The following is an 18847-nucleotide window of genomic DNA, read 5'->3' on the forward strand; positions in this document are numbered from 1 at the left end:
TAAAACCCCTCACAAAATCAACGGTCAAAAGTTGTGAATGACCATCGCTCCCACTAGATACGAACCGCACTACGTTTTGTACCTCCGTTTTACAATAAGTTAATTATTGAATTTTAACACATATATTAAAAAATAAAATAAAAATATAAATTTATTATATTTTTTTTATTTTTACTCTCAAAAAATATATAGTACATCACTCTCAATATATATTTAATGATGGAGACATTATGAAAAAAATTTAAAAATTTAAAAATTTCAACAACAAAAATACTCCAATAAGTTGAGGGCTAGACAGGGATAGATTCTTTGCTGCCCTAAAATTCAAACCAAAATATCTGTGTCACCCTTTTTTCAACAGCAGAGTGGTAGCCGCTGACAGACATGGGTAGCTCTTCTAATGGCGTCGCCCCCAACAACAACGTCGACAAAGGCGTTGATTATGCTAACTATTTCTGCACCTACGCGTTTCTCTACCATCAAAAAGAGATGCTTTCCGATCGTGTTCGCATGGAGGCTTATTATAATGCTATTTTCCAAAACAAACATCATTTTACCGGAAAGGTAAAATCAATGTACGTCTATCTTTATTTCAAGTTGTTCTGTCAATGTGCATGTCATTAATCACTAGGTCACTACCCTGGTGCTTCAGCTAGTAGTATTTATGCCTAGGTAGTCGATATTTCCTTTATTGATTGTGATACCTTGCTATGTTACCTAGTTCCACTGTAAATTTAGTTTTGAGTTTCTCCAAAAATTGTTTGTTTGATGCTGGTGTTTGCTAAAGCAGGTAACTTTTTTTTAAAAAAAAATAAATTTCTTCATGCTTTTAAACTTAGTTCATTCAAGTTTTCAAGGGGGAGTATTGACGTAACTGGTAAAGTTGCTGTCATGTGGGTAGGAGGTCATGGATTCGAGCTGTGGAAACAACCTCTTACAGGAATGCAGGGTAAGGCTGTGTGCACTAGACCCTTGTGGTCCGTCCCTTCCGCGGACCATGTGCAGCGGAAACTTTAGTGCACTAGCTGCCCTTTGTTAGTTCATTCAGTTTCAATTATTCCACAACAACAACATACCTAGTATAATCCGACAAAGTGGGGTCTGGGGAGGGCAGAGTGTGTACGCAAGCCTTACCTCTACATCAGGTAGAGAGGCTATTTATGATAGACCTTAGGCTCAGTTTCTATAATTCCAAAAGTAAAACAGCAACAACATCATACCCGTAAAATCCCACAAGTGAGGGAGAGGGTAAAGTGTACGAAGACCTTACCACTACTTTGGAGAGGTAGAGAGGCTCAATGTAGCAAATCCAGTTACAAAGAAGAGGAAAACAGTGAAGAAAATATGACAACTAATCCAAGCTGGCCCGGACACCACGGTTACAAAAAAAATAAGACAATTAATCAGCCACAAAATAGTGCGATAATCGAAACACAATAAACAAAAATAATGATCGATATCAACGGCTAAACCCTAAGCCACCATACTACGGTTCATGACAACACTCCTACCCAACTAACCTTCTACTCTAATATGTGTTAGAACTTGAAACAAGCACCACCTGAAGAAAAGTAGTGAAATTGTTTTGTTTATTCAGCATCTACTTTGGTTAAATACGCTTTAACCTTGCAAATTTGTTCCATGACTTGTCCATAAAAAGTTTATTCCAAGTTTGATACCGAAAGAAGAGCACAAAACTTGAAATATGTGTTGTTTGTTTAGCTTTGTGGAATTGAGTAGTATTTTAAAGTAGCATGCTTGAAGTTTGCAAGTTGTACAAGGTTGATGGTTTCTGCGAGTTTCGGGGAACCAACCCTTTTATGGATGATATGTGCGTGTTTAAACCTCTAATAAAGACTATTTGTTGGTGTTCACCAGTTTGTGTGCCGCTTTCTTTTGTTTCTGTGTCAATAGTTTAGAGATGATCTTGTATATACCGCTATCAAGCAGATAAGCCTGAAATCTTTCAGCTCCTTTGCTCCATTTATTTTGAACTCAAAACCACAAAAGTAGCATTGAACTTTTTTGTTTTTCCAAAAAACCCCTTGATCATTGAAGGTCTGTACAACAGCTACAAAGACCATAGAATATCCATTTGGTCCAGGAGCTTTGTCCACATCCCCGGCACTTGTCTTCGCACTATCCAAAATTTCCCGAGCTTCAGAGGGACATTGAAACATCATGGTATACTCTGGTGTAATCTTCTAGGACAACTTCGTATATTACCTTGAGGTCTCCAGCCCTCTGTTTCAGTATATAGCTTTTGGTGAAAGGTGACAGTTTCCCTTTTGATCTCATTTGGGCTGTCCACAACCCACTGTCGGTAAGGATAGTAATTAGTCTATCAGTTTATCAATGTTGTTATACCTACCGTGAGAGTTTGCAGTTCTATGAAAGAACTTGGTACTTTTGTCTCCCCATTTCAACCAAAGAGCCTTAGATCTTTGTCTACAGGCCACCTCCTCATGCCTTGCTATCTCCTCGAAGTCCACAGCTAGGGAAGATATTGCAAACAGTTCTTCTTTATTCTAACTTCGTTGATCATGTATAATTTTGCTGGTTGATTAAAGATGCTTGCTTCCTTTGTAAAATGTTGAGATGAAATGAGAAAGTTCCTTCCACGTAGCTACTAATACTTGCTGGAAAAGCATTTTGACTTCAGAAAGTAGCTGATTGCTTGTTCTTTTTATATATATACCCATCCCACGTCGTTGATGAGGTACTAACTTGATTTAGTATTCGGAGGAAAAAGCTTTACTTCTCTATATGCTATTGAGATTACACAAAATGTTGCACATTGTAAGCTTCACTTTCAATTTCTTTTGTTGACTCTTGATTGAATGGTTGCACTGGACTAGATTTGTGCTGCTAATACTTTCACTAAGATCTTCATTTGTAGATGGGGATTAATTTAGCTGGAAACTGGGTTTAGACTGTTCTGGATGTAGGGACAGGGAGTGGCATATTGGCAATATGGTCAGCACAAGCAGGTGCAAAGAAAGTTTATGCAGTCGAAGCCACCAAGATGGCAGAACATGCTCGTGAACTTGTTAAAACAAATGGAGTTGAGCATGTTGTTGAAGTGATAGAGGGGTCAATGGAAGATATTACTCTGCCTGAGAAGGGTTAGTCTTTAAATTTCTTATCATTCCTCTGGAAACAAAGCCAGTGCTTTATAGTAGAAGCCATTGACGTTGTCTCCACAATACCGCCATCTTGAATTCCAACTGAAAAAATCGTGCTGTGCAGTTGACGTTATCATTTCAGAGTGGATGGGATACTTCCTTCTACGTGAATCAATGTTTGACTCAGTTCTCTGTGCTCGGGATCGCTGGTTGAACCCAGATGGAATTATGTAAGAGTCTCTGCCTGGAAACATTACCAATCGATATTTATTGCAGTTTCTTTTCTCAATGTTATTGCTTTTCCTAGACTTTTGCTTTTCTAATAACCTCTGCATTTCTCACTAGTCATAAATGTACCGAGACGTCGGGTTTGGTATATTTTGTGGAGTCTGTGTGCACTTCTAGGACCCGTTTGGCCATAAAAACCAAAAACGTATTCACTTTATTTGTATTTTTGAAGTTGAAAATAGAGTTGGAGTTGTGTTTGGCCATCATATTTTCCAAAATATTTTAGAAACTTCTGATGTACTTTTTTATAAATATGATTTATACCCTCAATTTCTAAAAAATAGCAAAATAACCCAAATTAACTTTTACAACTCCACTATAACACAAAAAGTAAAGAACATTACTATTGAACATTGAAAGCAACCACATGGAGCCATGTTTCCGTCTTCCATAACATCACCAATAAGCCAAAATCTACACCACGCCAAATCCTTATCTTCCACCACCCAAAATCAACATACATGCTCCCTATGAAATCAGTCTATTACAAATATTCATTAACGCATAAATTAGTAACACTATTAAGTAGCTATTCTTTACTAAAATCCTCTCACATTTTGTGAAAAATTTCTCCTCGTAAATCATCCATTTCCCGATTTGTTGCCTGAGAAGATGAAGGAGCATTGTTTTTAATATGGTTGGTGGTTTTTGTACAAAATAAAAAGTGGGGCTATTATTTAAAATAAAGTGATAGGAAAAATTGAATACAAAAATAGTGAATGCACCTCAAGAGGTGTTTTTAAAAAAACCAAAAATTGTGAACACGTATTCGGAAGTACATGTTTGGTTTTCATGGCCAAACAAGTATTCCATAATATTGTGAATAATATTTATGGCCAAACACCTACCTAATCTACCTAATCTGGTTTGGCTCATCTCACCAGCCATCTGCAGGGAAATCATTTTCTCGAAGATATGGTAATGTATTTAAGTTACATGTAGTACCTGCTTCATCCTTCTCTATAGATAAACTACATACCTATGTTTTATTGAAACTTTCAGATTTACATGCTTACCTAAGTTATGGTGATATCAATAGGTTTTCCACGATTAAATTAGTGAATCATTTTGTAAAACCCGATTTTGGACTCTGCATTCTAGAATATTGTTGACTGCTTACATGGATATCTTAAATCTCACTTTTGTGTAATATTATATCAAAATATATTATTTTATTTTTGTTATACTCTGATTTGGTTTTATCTCAAGATCATATTAATGTGGGCATGTTCAAGTATCCACCAATATTAGGGCAAGTTCCATAATGACGGTGGGTTTTAATATGCCAATCCCACCCTAAACCTGCCTGTTGCTATCATAATTTTGAATAATGAACAGTTGACATGAAATTTTAATTTTGTTTGACAAGATGTTAAGTGGGGTGAGAAGATGCCGCTGAGAAACCTTCAAGTACTAGTGATTGACTTTTTTTCTCATTTTCAAAGTTGCTATTCCCTTTGCTTATATTATTATGCACATAATAATTTCAATATATTAGTTTTTTTCCATAGATTTACTACAGATATTACTCTTTATACTTGTTTCATATTTTAGTTTGTCAAACCATTACCACTTCAAAAAAAAGTATTGTAAGTAATAACTTTCTCTTGTTAGAGTATTAATAATATGGTAGTCAATGAAAATAGTTTGACTCCCCAAACAGTGATAATGTCATATAAAATACAATAGAGCATATATAAATTAATCTGACGTCTCTTTCAGATACAGTGGAATTGAACCTCATAAACTGCAATAGAGTATATTATAGTGAAGAAAGTTAGTGCTCCCTAAAGGAAGATGAACCATTAATTACTATAACATTTGGTGAAGCATGAACTATGATCATGTTCTAGCACTAGGAATAAGCTAGAAACTTACTGTGACATTGCATGTGAGAGTGCACTATAATGAAGAAGCTTGACTGGAATGAGTGAAGCCCCCTCCCAAACCACCACCACAAAGCAATCTTCAGTGTTGGAGGAAGATCTCTCACCCCTTTACTTTCCAGAAGCATGGATGTTGCAATCCTTACTTTTCTAGAAAAAGAGAAAATAAAGAAAAGTAAGAAAGATGCTCGTGCATGAAATTTTTCTTTTTAAATTTATATTAATCATATCCTTCTCAAAAAAATATTACTCATATCTATTTCGGTATCTGCTTGCTGCTGCTGTTTTAGTAGTTCATATTTAATCACAAATTGTTTCTGCATGTTCGGTCCTTTGGTTCAAGAAGCTATGCTTTTACAGGTACCCAAGCCATGCTCGAATGTGGGTTGCACCAATCCGCTCTGGATTAGTGGATCAAAAGAAGATTGATTATGATAGAACCATGGATGATTGGTCCCATTTTGTCGATGAGACTAAAACGTTTTATGGTGTGGATATGGGCAGTCTGACTAAGCCTTTTACGGACGAGCAGAGAAAATACTATCTAGAGGTTGATGTTATTTCCTTTTCATTTATGCAAAATGTTTGGTTCATTATAATCATTTCTTAATTATGGTTTATATCATCTTTCTAGTGCACTTGTTTTACATCTTTATTAATCTGAGCTTTTAGCAAGTTCTCTTCCATTGAAAAAAATCTGACTCATCAAGAAACAAACTGCCATTGTGCTGCCTACTTGTTTTGTTGTGTTTATCAAATTACGGTTGTAGATAATGCATTTGTTTTCCATGTTCTTGAGGTTTGTTCGACAATTTTTATAAATGGAGATTTGTCTGACAGCCGAGGGTCTATTGGAAACAGCCTCTTTACTTCTTTAGAGGTAGTGGTATGGACTGCGTACATTCTACCCTCCCCAGACCCCACTTGGTGGGAATATACTAGGTTTGTTGTTGTTGTTGTTGTTGTTGGAGATTTGTTTGACAGTTTTTATAAGTGAAACTGTGCAGTAATGACTAGAAACTGTGAAAAGATTAGATGGATCGATACATTAGCTTTTGTCAATTATCTTTTTCATACTGAACTTGTCTGTATCACCTTATCTTCTTATGGTTGATAATAAAAATACACCTTTTGTTATGTTGTGTGGTATCTGATGAGTATAATCAAACATGGAAATTCAGTTAGGGACTTTGAACAGAATGAGGCGAATGGAGGTGACTTGAGAGACATTTTCTTTTGATGGGAATGCCGAACTGAAAATTTTTGATCAGAAACAACAGTATACCAACTGAATTAACAGAAAATATTGGGAATGCCAATATTTTCTGAACAAGTTTGGCATTTCAAAAATGGCGGTCACTCACATGGAATAAGTCAACAATTTCTGTCAAAATGGCTGTAACACTCTACGTGATTGTTATTTCATGTATTTAAGAAGTTATTGCACTTCCCAGTCTTACTGCTTTCATTGATAGATTTCTCATTTTCTTGGCTCCTTGAACATCTTAAAAACCAAACTAACTTTTATGTAGACATCATTGTGGAACAACCTTCATCCAAATCAAGTAATTGGAAAACCTGCTGTCATAAAGGAGATTGATTGTTTAACAGCAACTGTTAATGACATACTCAGTCTTCAGGCAAACATCTCATCAATCATTACTGCAGAAAATACACGTTTCTGTGGGTTTGGTGGATGGTTTGATGTCCACTTTCGAGTAAGTTGTCCTTACTGTGTCTTGTCTGCATTGTCGTGATAGCAAATTAATATCATTTTAAGCTCACTTTGATTTTGTCAGGGGCGCAAAGAGAACCCAGCTAAGCATGAGATTGAGTTGACAACAGCTCCAAGTGAGGACTTAGGAACACACTGGGGGCAGCAGGTTAGTTGACTAAAAACTGTCCTAGTGAAAACTTTTAACTGTCAGAGGCAAACGAGAAACTAAACTGAAATTTGTTAGAAGTTTGTGTATGTCAAAGTCATAGTTGGCTTATCGCTTCAGGATTTTCAATTTTTCATCAATCAATCTGGTAAATTGAATTTCAAGTATTTTATTTATTTTTTCCCCGACAGTGAAAAAGGGGCAAAGCTGAAGATATAATAACCAATATCTAGAGAACTCCATCCTACTAGAGTTAATAAGAAATCCACCCAAAGTAGGAGTATATCAGAAAACAAACGATGATACCCTGAAAACATGGAAATGACAATCTCAACCATGTTTACTTGTTTAGAGCTTCTGGACAATTCAAACCGAAGGCAATTAAAATCATGTAAAAGAGCATCAAGGGAGTATATGACAGCCATACAGACAATTAAACAAGAAGCAGTTAAATCATTTAAGACAGGAGTTTGAATCTACTGTAACTTCTTTTTCAGTTAGAGATCGTAGTTGTATTCGCCCATTTTACCTGCATGTCAAAGGGTACTTTTGTTTAGAAGCGTTAAGTATCCCACATCGGAAAAGGGATGAGGGATGGGCAATTGGTCTCCTTATATGGACTTGGGCAATCCTCCCCTCATGAACTAGCTTTTGAGGTTGAGTTAGGCCCAAGATCCATTCTTTATATGGTATCAGAGCCAGGCTCATCCCAAATCTTTATTCATCGATGTTGGGCCCCCATAGTATGTTGTCCACACTCCAGTTAACGAGGCATGGGCGTGCGGGGGAGTGTTAAGTATCCCACATCGGAAAAATGATGGGTAATTGGTCTCTTTGTATGGACTTGAGCAATCCTCCCTCATGAGCTAGCTTTTGGGGTTGAGTTAGACTCAGGAGTCATCTTTACATGGTATTAGAGCCAAGTCCATCCCCGTTTGGGCTCTCGGTCCACGCGCTAGTTGGGCCCTGGGCTTGAAGGGGTGTTACAACAACAACAACAAACCCAGAGTATTCTCACACAGTGGGGTCTGGGGAGGGTAAAATGTACGCAGTCCATACCACTACCTCCGGAGAGGTAGCAAGGCTGTTTCCAATAGACCCCCGGCTCAAGACAAAGAATAATTAGTAAATTCATAATAAAGCATGAAACACGTTGGAACAATAAAAATAAGGCACCCACACAGTAGAACCCTATACTAACAAACCAAAGGCACCCTCACCCGCAATACCCCCGCCCCAAAGCTCTCCTAGCTTCCGACTACGGCCCACCCGCAGGCACTAACCTTCTACTCTTATCTGCGTCCTCCACACCTTCCTATCTAGGGTCATGTCCTCTGTAAGCTATAACTGCTCCATGTCCCTCTAATCACTTCTTTCCAATAGTTCTTCGGCCTACCCCTACCCCGCCTAAAACCATCCAAAGTCAGTCTCTCACACCATAAACTGGGGCATCCGCGCCCCTCCTACTCACCCCGAACCATCTCAACCGAACTTCCCTCATCTTGTCCTCCACCGAAGCCACTCCTCAAGAGGTAAAAGTCCCACATTGGTTGGGGAATGGGCTGGTGGTTTACTTATATGGATTTGGGTAATCCTCTCCTCATGAGCTAGCTTTTGAGGTTGAGTTAGGCCCAAGATACATTCTTTACAAGAAGCATAAAGTTTGCCAGTCATTGACAAAAGAATGCAACATTGACAACTTCTATGCATGATTTGTACAAGCTAAACTACATTGTATAACGGGCTCTCAAATTAAACTATCAACCAAACAGTCTAAGAAATATGACTAAAGAATGCAACATTGACAACTTCCTACGCATGATTTGTACAAGCTAAACTATATTGTATAACAGGCTCTCGAATTAAACTATCAACCAAACAGTCTAAGAAATATGACAGCAGCTGACTCATTGAACCTAGTACTAAGCTATAGGAAAAAGAAAAATGAGAAAGGATCAACAAATATTTCTCCTTTACTTGAGAAATATTCTAAGACAGCATGAGTGGATAGCCATAAGATATCTTGAGAAAACAAGGTTTTCCTTTTCTTAAAACAATTGTTATTTTTCTTTTTGTAGAAAATAGTATGCACATGTGTCCCTCTATTTGAGGACATAGTGGTAACTCTTCATATGGAAGATCATATGAAGATCTCCCATAATCAGCAACTGCTTTGCGCTTTCTTTGATGAAGCCTTCTCTTTGTCTCTGATTCATCACTCCTTTCCCTTTTGTCCCAAGCCTTCCTCCACTCATACCTGATGAATTCCTTGCCCCGAATTCATTCCTTGAACTTACTCAATCCCTGCAATATCATGTGACTTTCTTGCATCTGATACTGTACTACATGAAGCCTTATCATCCATTTCAAGATACCCATGAGGACAATTCTCCTTTTCACCGATTATTATATTCTCCAATTCAAATCACAATTTGATCTTCTCCCAAAATAGTATCATTAAAATGTAAGTTTACTTTCATAGAGAGTTGTACATTGGATACTTTTTCAGCTGGGAAATCAATCAAGAGTCTCTGAGAACATAAATTCCCATTTGGAACAGTACCAAAAAGTCCCATCACAAGGACATGACAACCACTAATGAAAAAAACTTGAGAAACTTTGATGCGAAAAAGCTAAGGTAGCCATTTTAGTCAATGCGAAAAAGCTAAGGTAGCCAAACTTAAGAAACTTAAATGTATTTTGTTGCTTTGTTTTTGGTGTACCAATGTCTACTCCAGTGAGTTATGCTACAGTCAGATCAACAAAAGCTGCTAAAATACAACTCAAACTCTACATATTTACCGGCGGAAGTTATTTTTAACCCCAAAAGTACTAGTAAAAATTCCAACTTTACTAGTAAACAAAGTAAAGGGTCCCACCTTTCTCCTGATAAACTTACACAAAATTTCAAGTTTCCCACTGAGAAATCACCAATTGACTCCTTCAAGAAAACCCAAGTGCAAACCAACTAGGAAAAAATACCCATCAAATTTTAAACCTAGTATCAGTGGAAACTATTATTTCTTGGTTTGGATAACCTAATAATGAATGTTATGAAGTAGGGTTGAGATGAAACTTTCTGTTGGATTGATCATAGGACTTTTCTCCTTATTCAAGTCAATCAAGAAATGTGGCATAAACAAATTGGTGAGTTCCCAGTATTTTATTGTTTAATAGGAAGTTTCAAATACTTTTGGCAATCCCATGGTCTTCCTTCATTTCCATGGCAAGTAAAAAGAAATGTATAGCTATCACAAGTTTCTGCAGTGAAGCAAATTCCTTTTTCCTTTGGAAATGTGTGATAGGAAACACATACGAAAGCACGCCTTTCATGGAAAAAAATATATAGAGAGAGAGAAAAATTGGAATAGAATAATTTCAAACCTCTTACGCCAAGTCCAGAACAAATCTATTCATACACAGTTGCATAAAGGATCATAAATCGTTTCAACCATGTTTTCTGAAAAATCATACCAAAAGCACAATATCAAAATTCTCTGAGAAATCCATTCACTCTATATACAGAAGGAATTCCAAATACTGGAATTTCATCGCGAATAAAAATAGAGTATCACCATGCATAGATAAACCGATACTGACCTGAATAAACCCTCTGTTGATTTGAGACTAAATCCATAAAACTCAAATATATCTTAACCTTTCTTTCTGTTGACAGAACGAGTGAGTGAAGTAAATCATATCTTTGAAAAGATCAACTGAAAGTAAATTAGGTCCCTGACTTATGAATCGATTGCCCTATTTTTGAGAAATCCAGTGATGAACATTTCTCCCTAGGTTTTGAGCCTATCGAGTGAAGAAACTGCTAGAGATTATTTGAGAAATTTTAGAGGAATACTTTTAGTGGTAAGTTTTAAAGAAAATAGTTTGTGGGAATAAATTTGTGAAATTTTTCAGTACCTTTGATACTAAATCTTTTAATGATAAGATATTATTCCCTCATTAGTATTTAATTAAATATCGACTATCATGACCAGAAAAAACTTTGGAAAGTAATAAATCTACTTATATGACCAGATTTTTGCCCCTTCCTTGAAAAGTGGTCGTTAAAAGTCAAAATTCTTGAAGTGGACGCTTTATTCTCGTTTAGCGCTTAAAGCCCCAACAGACCTTACGTTTTTTTTGCGCTTTCTGCTTTTGATAACACTGTATGGGGCGGTGATAAGAGCCAAATGACCATCTTAGCTTTCGATGACATCCTTGGAGGCCAATACATAAAGACTCAAGCTTGGGGGTTGCCTAACCAAGAGTACAAGTGTTGAAGTGTGAAGAAGAGTTTCATTACACCCATGGCCGCCCCTCATTAAGGGCCTTTGTGTCAATGTTTTGGCTATAAGAGGCACCTATGGAGTGTAGGGCTTCATTAAGGGCTTTTGGTCATTTCTCTATGTAATAGATTAGACTAAGACTAAAATAACTCCTATTAGGTTTATTTTCAGCAACTTTGATATTTTGAAAGACTTCTCTTTGAGAGTATATTACAAGTATGGAATCACTTGTGCAAGTGTGGATTCACTTGTGGCAACGTGGAATTGTTGTGTTGGTTACCCGTTTAGAAACGAGGTTTGCTTGGGGATTTCGGTTCCCTTGAGGTCTTCGTAAGAGTGTGGTGTTGTTTATACGGTTTATAGGGGTCTTTGTGTATGATACACACTTAGGTTCTTGTTTATGGTATAATCTTATGTCTCACTATCTATCTTTATCTTATTACATTTGTGTGTTTTGCTTCTTGTTATCTCATTCTCGGGTTTTTTTAGCTTGTTCTCGGCCTTGTGTTGAATCCGTGGGTTGTTGTTCATCTTTTTATCTTATTCCTTAGTTTGGTTGTTGGCTGGTTTTCGTGGGTTCATAGTAGGTTTTGTATCAGACAGAGTGTTGTCCAGTCAAGAATGCCCACGCTCAAAAGATGTAGGTAGTGGAGGTGAGGATGCACATATGGATATGTGAGAATATTAGGAAAGATGACGAGGAACAAAGTTACAATGGGCATGGTGTGCAGATTCACCAATAAGGAGGTGTGGGAGGTTGACTATAGCCTACTTAGGGGTAAAGGTAGATCGAAAAAGAATTGGGGAAGGTTGTTAACCAAGACGTAACACAACTTTAGCTTACTGAGGACATGAGTCTTGATAGGAAGGTCAAGGATTTTGGGGTAGAAGGTTAGTACATAGCTGAGTGTTGTCACACTATTTTTCTTGGGCGGGTCCTCTACTCTTCTCCTTATTAGTAGTATTACTTAGTAGTTGCGTAGTTTCTTATTCTCCGATGTGTATTTGTTGTTTCATTTGCTTAGCATTTTGCTACTTTGTTTTCATATTTTCTTGCAATCTCGCTTCGAAAATATTTCTTTTAAGGGTCTGTCGGAAGCAATCTCTCTACTCCACAAAGGTAGGGGTAAGGTTTGCATTCAACGTACCCTCCCCAGACCCCACTTGTGGGATTACAATGGATATATTGTTGTAAGTAGAGATGTCAAATGGATTGTTTGGGCTGAATTTGGGTGGGTTATTTATCCACCAAAAAGCTACTTGGACCGAAATGAGTTGGGTTGAAATGGGCTAAAACTTGTCATAACCCAACCCGCCTAATTCAAACTAAGTTTTAATTGCTTTATTTGTTCTTTTATAAACTTTTAGTACTTAAGAAAATTATTTTTTCCTTTATTATGGCTATATATAGCATATCAAATAAAAAGAATGTCTTTTTAAAATATTTTGACAAGATTTCTCAAAAATCAATTTAGAATGCATATCAATCCAATTTTTAATGGGCCAAAATGGGTTGAGCTATTGACCAGCCCAAACTTAAATGAGTTGGGCGGGTTGGGTTTGATCTTGCCACTCCTTGTTATAAGTTACGTACATACAATGCTACGTCACCATCTCAATTAATTTGGGTTGGTAAATCTCTGTATGTATCCATTCTGTTCTGTAAGTTCTTCTATCTAATTGTGTATTAACTTTGACCAAGTTCTCAGAGCTTGTCATAAGCTATAGTTTACTTTATTTCTTCCAAAATACTGTCTAGATGTTTTCAAGGTTTCACTCTGCATGTTCTTGTATTTGCAGGTGTTCTTGTTATATCCATCCATACGTGTTAGCCAAGGAGATAATATGTCAGTTAATTTCTTAATGAATCGCTCTAAAGAAAACCATCGGTTGTTGGAAGTTGAGTTTGACTGTGAGCTTAGACAATCTTCTGGAAAGTCACTCCAATCATTCAGCAAAAAGTTTTACATAGAATGAGGAACGCAACATGGTTTTTCAAAGGTACAATATATATCTTGCATATTTGAATGATCGTGTTAAACCTCCTGTGGCAGTAAAATTTAATGATATGATTGAACTGGCTCCATTTACCTGATTTGTTAATTGCACTCTCTTTACTGTAAATTTGGGCCAAACTTATTTAAGCTTGAGGATTCCTCCTTTTGTGCTTCTGTGTGACATTTGTTTTTTTATTTCCTGTTTGTTTTGGAGCAACTGTCTTTACAACTTGTTACTGTTCTTCTGCATTTATATTTCAATTTTTTTTCTGTTTACTATCCCATCTTTTCTTCACCATTGGATTAACTAGAAGAAAATCCTCAATGTGCAGTGTCATATCTAAAGACCAAGTAGACACGTTGGGTCCTTTGATTTTTTTTATTTTTTTTAAATCTAGAGGCCAATTGGAGGAATGCTATACTGGCGTACACAGACCCCTCAGAAAGCAATTCAGCCTTTTCTGCTGCTGACTTATGCTGTTATGTCCTGATCTAGAGCTTCCCTTTACCGTTGTTGATTTCGGAAAGAAGAGTGTTTGGCAAGTTTCAAGATTCTAGAGCTTCCTTTACCGTTGTGTTCTAAACTTGTCTTGCCCCTAGACTCTTGGGCCCTCCTGTCAACAAATTCGCCTCTTAAACGTTTTCACTTTTTTCTTTTCACTTTTGGTTTGGTCCCGGAAAAACGAGATGTTCTCAAAGGCGCTAGAGGCTTTGGAATGTTTTATTAGCATGCAGGAGGATTGGTAGTGTAAGCAATTAAAGAAAGGCACCCCCCCCCCCCCCCCCAAAAAAAAAAAAAGAAAGGCCCATGGTAACAATTAAAAATGGTTTTAGCTTCAATAGTAATTGCCATTATAACAATACCGGCCAATTTTGCCATTGCAAGTAGGGATAGGCGTTTGGTATTTGGTTCGGTATTTTTAAAGTTTGGATTCGATAATCGGTATTTAAACGTAAATACAACATACTATATTTATAAAAATTTGTTCGGTAGTTTGGTAATTCGGTAATCGGTAATTAAATTTTGGTTCGATACGGTATTTGGTAATACCATATTAAAGTTGGAGATGTGTAAATGTACGTTTAAACTTTAAAGAGTAAATCTTTTAGAAATTCTATGTAGTATTCTTTTTGTTGCTTTTTACAAATATATTATCCATGTCCAAGAGATTCTTTGGAATGACTAACACTAATATATATATATATATATATATATATATATAAATTCAATATTCAATAAATACTGAATATCAAACAATATTAATATCTTGTATCAAATTCAATCTCGAATATTAAAATATTAAAATTTTACTTATCAAATTTTTCAATTTGGTTCAGTAATTTGATTTTCGTATGTTATGCCAGCCCTAATTGTAAGTGGGGTCAATACAAGCTTAGCGACAAATCAGATGAAAAGGCAGTTTTTATTGCTGCTAAATGTATAGGTTATAACGGTAGTTGTTTAGCGGCAATTATAATGGGGTCACCAAATCCACTCCCAAGATGATCCGTTCACCTTATGGTGCCCAATTAAACTGCATCTAGATCAAATTAAATTACCTCTAAAAAGGACCTATTTTATCGGATATTGTATGGTAACAATTATAAGTATAAATAACATAAATACCAATGTTTTAGAAGTTATTACATCCCATCCCATCTTTTTTGATTAGTTTAGTCTCTCTTTATTAATATACATTTCGTAAACAACATATACATAGCAACGTATGTATATTTGAATCTGTTAGAGTCCTTAAAAAAAGGAAGTAACGGATATCCAGCATTCATGGACGTAAATAACACAACTAATTAAATATGAGGATTACTGCATCTTTTAAATCATGTAAGATCAACAGAATTTCAAAATTTGAAAATCACAAATACATAAAAATGCAATTCTGAAGTAAAAGCATAAATCAAATACAATTTCAGCTCTGTTTTTTGATGTTTTCTGAAGAGAGCAAATTATTTTGATAACGAAGATGAATATTGTTGTTCTTTTGAGGTACTTGGGTAAATGGAGATCCCAAACATAATATGTGGATTATAAAAGTGAAGGGATCGTTGTCGCTGAATCAGTAAATTATTTGAGGTTGATTTCGTCAATTGCTGATGAATTAAACATTGGCGAAGCTCCAAAAAATATTGATGTACGTTATGTTGTCGACAACAATGATTCACCTTTTCATATCTGTAATGATAATAACGTACGATTGTATGTCGAGTTAAAGAAATCTCAACCATCGTTCGTGATGTATCCGTTGTGTATTTCAACTACAGATAAATGTCAAGAAGACATAGTGTTCGATAGGGAAACAGGAGCTATTGTTTGCCTGGAAGGTGTTGAATCTGATGCCATGGCTCTATCTGTTGTTGTGACACAAAATCAATATGCTTTGTATGTCCCGGAGGTTGAAATAGATAACTTGATATGTGATAGCAGCAGTATTGATGTTAAGGTGAAACAGATGTATAAGGATAAAAAGACGCTCGTTTCAGTGATGCCGAAATATGTGGTGATTAATGGATTCAATGTTAGAGCAAAATGACCAGACAAAAAAAGATGATATTTTTTTATACTGAGCAGTACGATATATCAAATCTTGAATGTTTTAAATTGAATTATTTTTTGTATTACAATGTTATATATAGTTGCATGAACATATGAAGTTTTTTTTGCTAAACAAAAATCTAAAAACACATTATGAGTGTGGTCTTTGGAAGAACTGTTTGTCAGTATTTTGTAGCTATGTATATTTATGCAATGGAATGTATTTAAATAAACTGATTTTTTTTATAGCTTTATTACTGAAAAGTAAGTTCATACCTATATTTCACTGTTATCTTCAAAGTGTTATTGATTTTTTCAATATACACAATTGGTTAATGTATGTTGTTAAACTAATTTTGAGATGTCTAGTATATATACATAATTTTTGCTTTGTATATGTGTTAAATTGTTGATATGAGCAGTTGAGGTAATGGACAACATCTATGTATATGTACATAACTGATAACATGTCTTTAAATGTGTTATTGAATCCATAATGTACATACTTTGTTTTTAATGTTAAGTATGTGAATTATTAGAATGTATACGGTTGTCTATGAGGAAAGTTTATGCATGTCTATACTGTATTATGATAAATCTGTAACAATCAAATCGTAAAAAACTTATGAATTGATACAATTATAATCATTTGAATGACTTTTATTATATTTCAACTATGTCCTTCGATGTTACAATGAGGAATATAAATGGACGTTCAAAGCATCTAGTTACAAAAAAATAGATGTTTTTATAATTCGGAGATTTAACCTAGAATATACATGCGTTTTGAGGGATAGGGTACTGCAGAATATTTTGACGACAACTTCTTTTGTATATGAATTCACAGCTCCAAAATTAGTTAACCATAAGAGAAGGCACACACCCGGGGACATCATAGAAGAAATAAAAGATGTATATGGTGTGGATATAAGTTATATGAAGGCATGACGTTTCATAGCGTTGCTTAGGAGCGAACCTGCCGATGGTTATAGACAAATATCGAGATACATTTATATGTTAAAAAATGTATATCCTAATTCACACATTACAATGCACAAATCATGGGATAATCGGTTCATGTATCTGTTTATAGCGTTGCATCCCATGATAAGAGGTTTTGAGTATTGCAGACTTATTGTTGTTGTTGATGGTGCACATTTAAGTGGACCATATCAAGGCACTTTCATCTCAGCAAGTACTCTTGGTGGTGCAGGTATGTAAAAAATCAACATACTCTGTTATTTTTTTTAACATACATTGTATTTCATATTAAATAGTTATTTAAGTTTTTGAAAACAAATTCTTTAATAATTTTTTGTGTTTTAAAAAAAAAAAACACAAAAAATTGTATATATTAACATATCACCAGTTATGTATATGTTAACATATACATTTATGTATATATTAACATATTTAAAGATGTTGTTCATTTGCCTTAAAAAAAACTTCTTGTTCTTTTACTAATATAGTTTATACGTAACTTAGGACACATATTACCGCTTGCGCATGGGGTTGTGGATACTGAGAATGATAATTTATGGACATGGTTTTCAATCAGTTCAAAGCTGCATTCGGTGAACGTGAAAGCACATGTGTTGTATCTGATAGGAAAGAAAGTATTATCAAATACTCTGTTATTTTTTTTTTCAGCAGCAGCTTTTTTAATCTCTTTCATCTTGTTGGGGTCGTTATGATATTTAGATCTGTTTTCATCAAAGTTATGTTCCTCATAATCAAAAACTCCGGGAATGAATTCAACTACCGAATTTATCTCTAACTGAGTTAATCCTAAGCTAAAAGAAGGAGAATCCTCCATTAACAAGGTACTAAGTTGTTAATTTCGAACTTCAAATGGACGATTTTGAAATAAAAAAGGGACAATAATGATATAACAATAAAATTTTGTTAAAGAAAAAACCTCAAAAAATACTTAATAAGAACATGCAATAATTTGTTCATTCAAAAATCCCCAAAATTTGGTTAAATAAATGATGAAGAAAAATTACTAACCTCAACACTTAAAAATCATATCAGAATGATAAATAAGGAGAATCCTCCATTAACAAAGTATTAAGATGCTAATTTTGTACTTCAAATGGACGATTTTAAAATAAAAAAGGGACAATAATGATATAACAACAAAATTTTGTTAAAGAAGAAACCCCAAAAAATACTTAATAAGAACATGCAATAATTTATTCATTCAAAAATTCTCAAAATTCGATTAAGTAAATGATGAAGAAAAATTACTAACCTCAACACTTAAAAATTAGAATGATAGAGGAAGATTAAGATAAAATTGAATGCTATCAGTTTGAGTCAAGTACGGTTGTATTCAAAATGGTAACTGATGTTTGATTGAAGCCGTGTTTTAAGGGAGAAAAACGGTGAAAGATATCCACCTCCTTATGTATATTTGCTTTTAGAGAGAAACATAAAAAATGAGATTTTTGTAATAAGTTTGAGGAGTTGGGATTTTTTGTAATTATGAAAACATAAGTTGTGTGTTTTTGTAATTTTTAGCAATTATAATGGTGACTAAATCCATTGGCAAAAGAAACACTTGTAGCATATCTTTATTGTCACTAAATTCAACCAAAAGTTACATGCTTTAAGGGCTATTGTTTAGCAACAGTTATAAAGTATTTTTTAAATGACTTACAGCTTGTTTGGTCAATCTTTTAAAATCTGTTTATTTTGAGAAGTGTTTTTTAAAGAAATACTTCTGAAAAATAGTTTGTATTTGGCCAATAATTTTTTTTTTAAAAAAACACATTTGGGTAGCAATTTGCGTTTGGTCAAGCATTTAAAAATGCTTCTAAGTATATTAT

General features: G+C 35.0%; 1 protein-coding gene across 4 annotated transcripts; it reads left to right on the forward strand.

Annotated features, from left to right (window-relative positions):
• Nucleotides 1–291: 291 nt before the first annotated feature.
• Nucleotides 292–16090, forward strand: LOC107839052 (protein arginine N-methyltransferase PRMT10). 4 transcript variants are annotated; one of them, XM_016682399.2, is made up of 8 exons: nt 292–564; nt 2933–3125; nt 3250–3355; nt 5660–5849; nt 6832–7017; nt 7099–7182; nt 13269–13469; nt 15746–16090. In XM_016682399.2, exons 1-7 carry the CDS (start codon nt 385–387, stop codon nt 13443–13445), a joined length of 1116 nt encoding a protein of 371 aa, XP_016537885.2. In that variant the 5' UTR covers nt 292–384; the 3' UTR covers nt 13446–13469; nt 15746–16090. The 4 variants fall into 4 exon arrangements, with proteins under 4 accessions (XP_016537885.2, XP_016537886.2, XP_016537884.2 ...); XM_016682400.2 differs by lacking the exon at nt 15746–16090 and adding an exon at nt 13798–14125; XM_016682398.2 differs by lacking the exon at nt 15746–16090 and adding an exon at nt 13864–14125.
• The last annotated feature ends 2757 nt before the right edge of the window (nt 16091–18847 follow it).

The sequence above is a fragment of the Capsicum annuum genome, chromosome 8 (assembly GCF_002878395.1).
Source record: "Capsicum annuum cultivar UCD-10X-F1 chromosome 8, UCD10Xv1.1, whole genome shotgun sequence".
Lineage (NCBI taxonomy): Eukaryota > Viridiplantae > Streptophyta > Magnoliopsida > Solanales > Solanaceae > Capsicum > Capsicum annuum.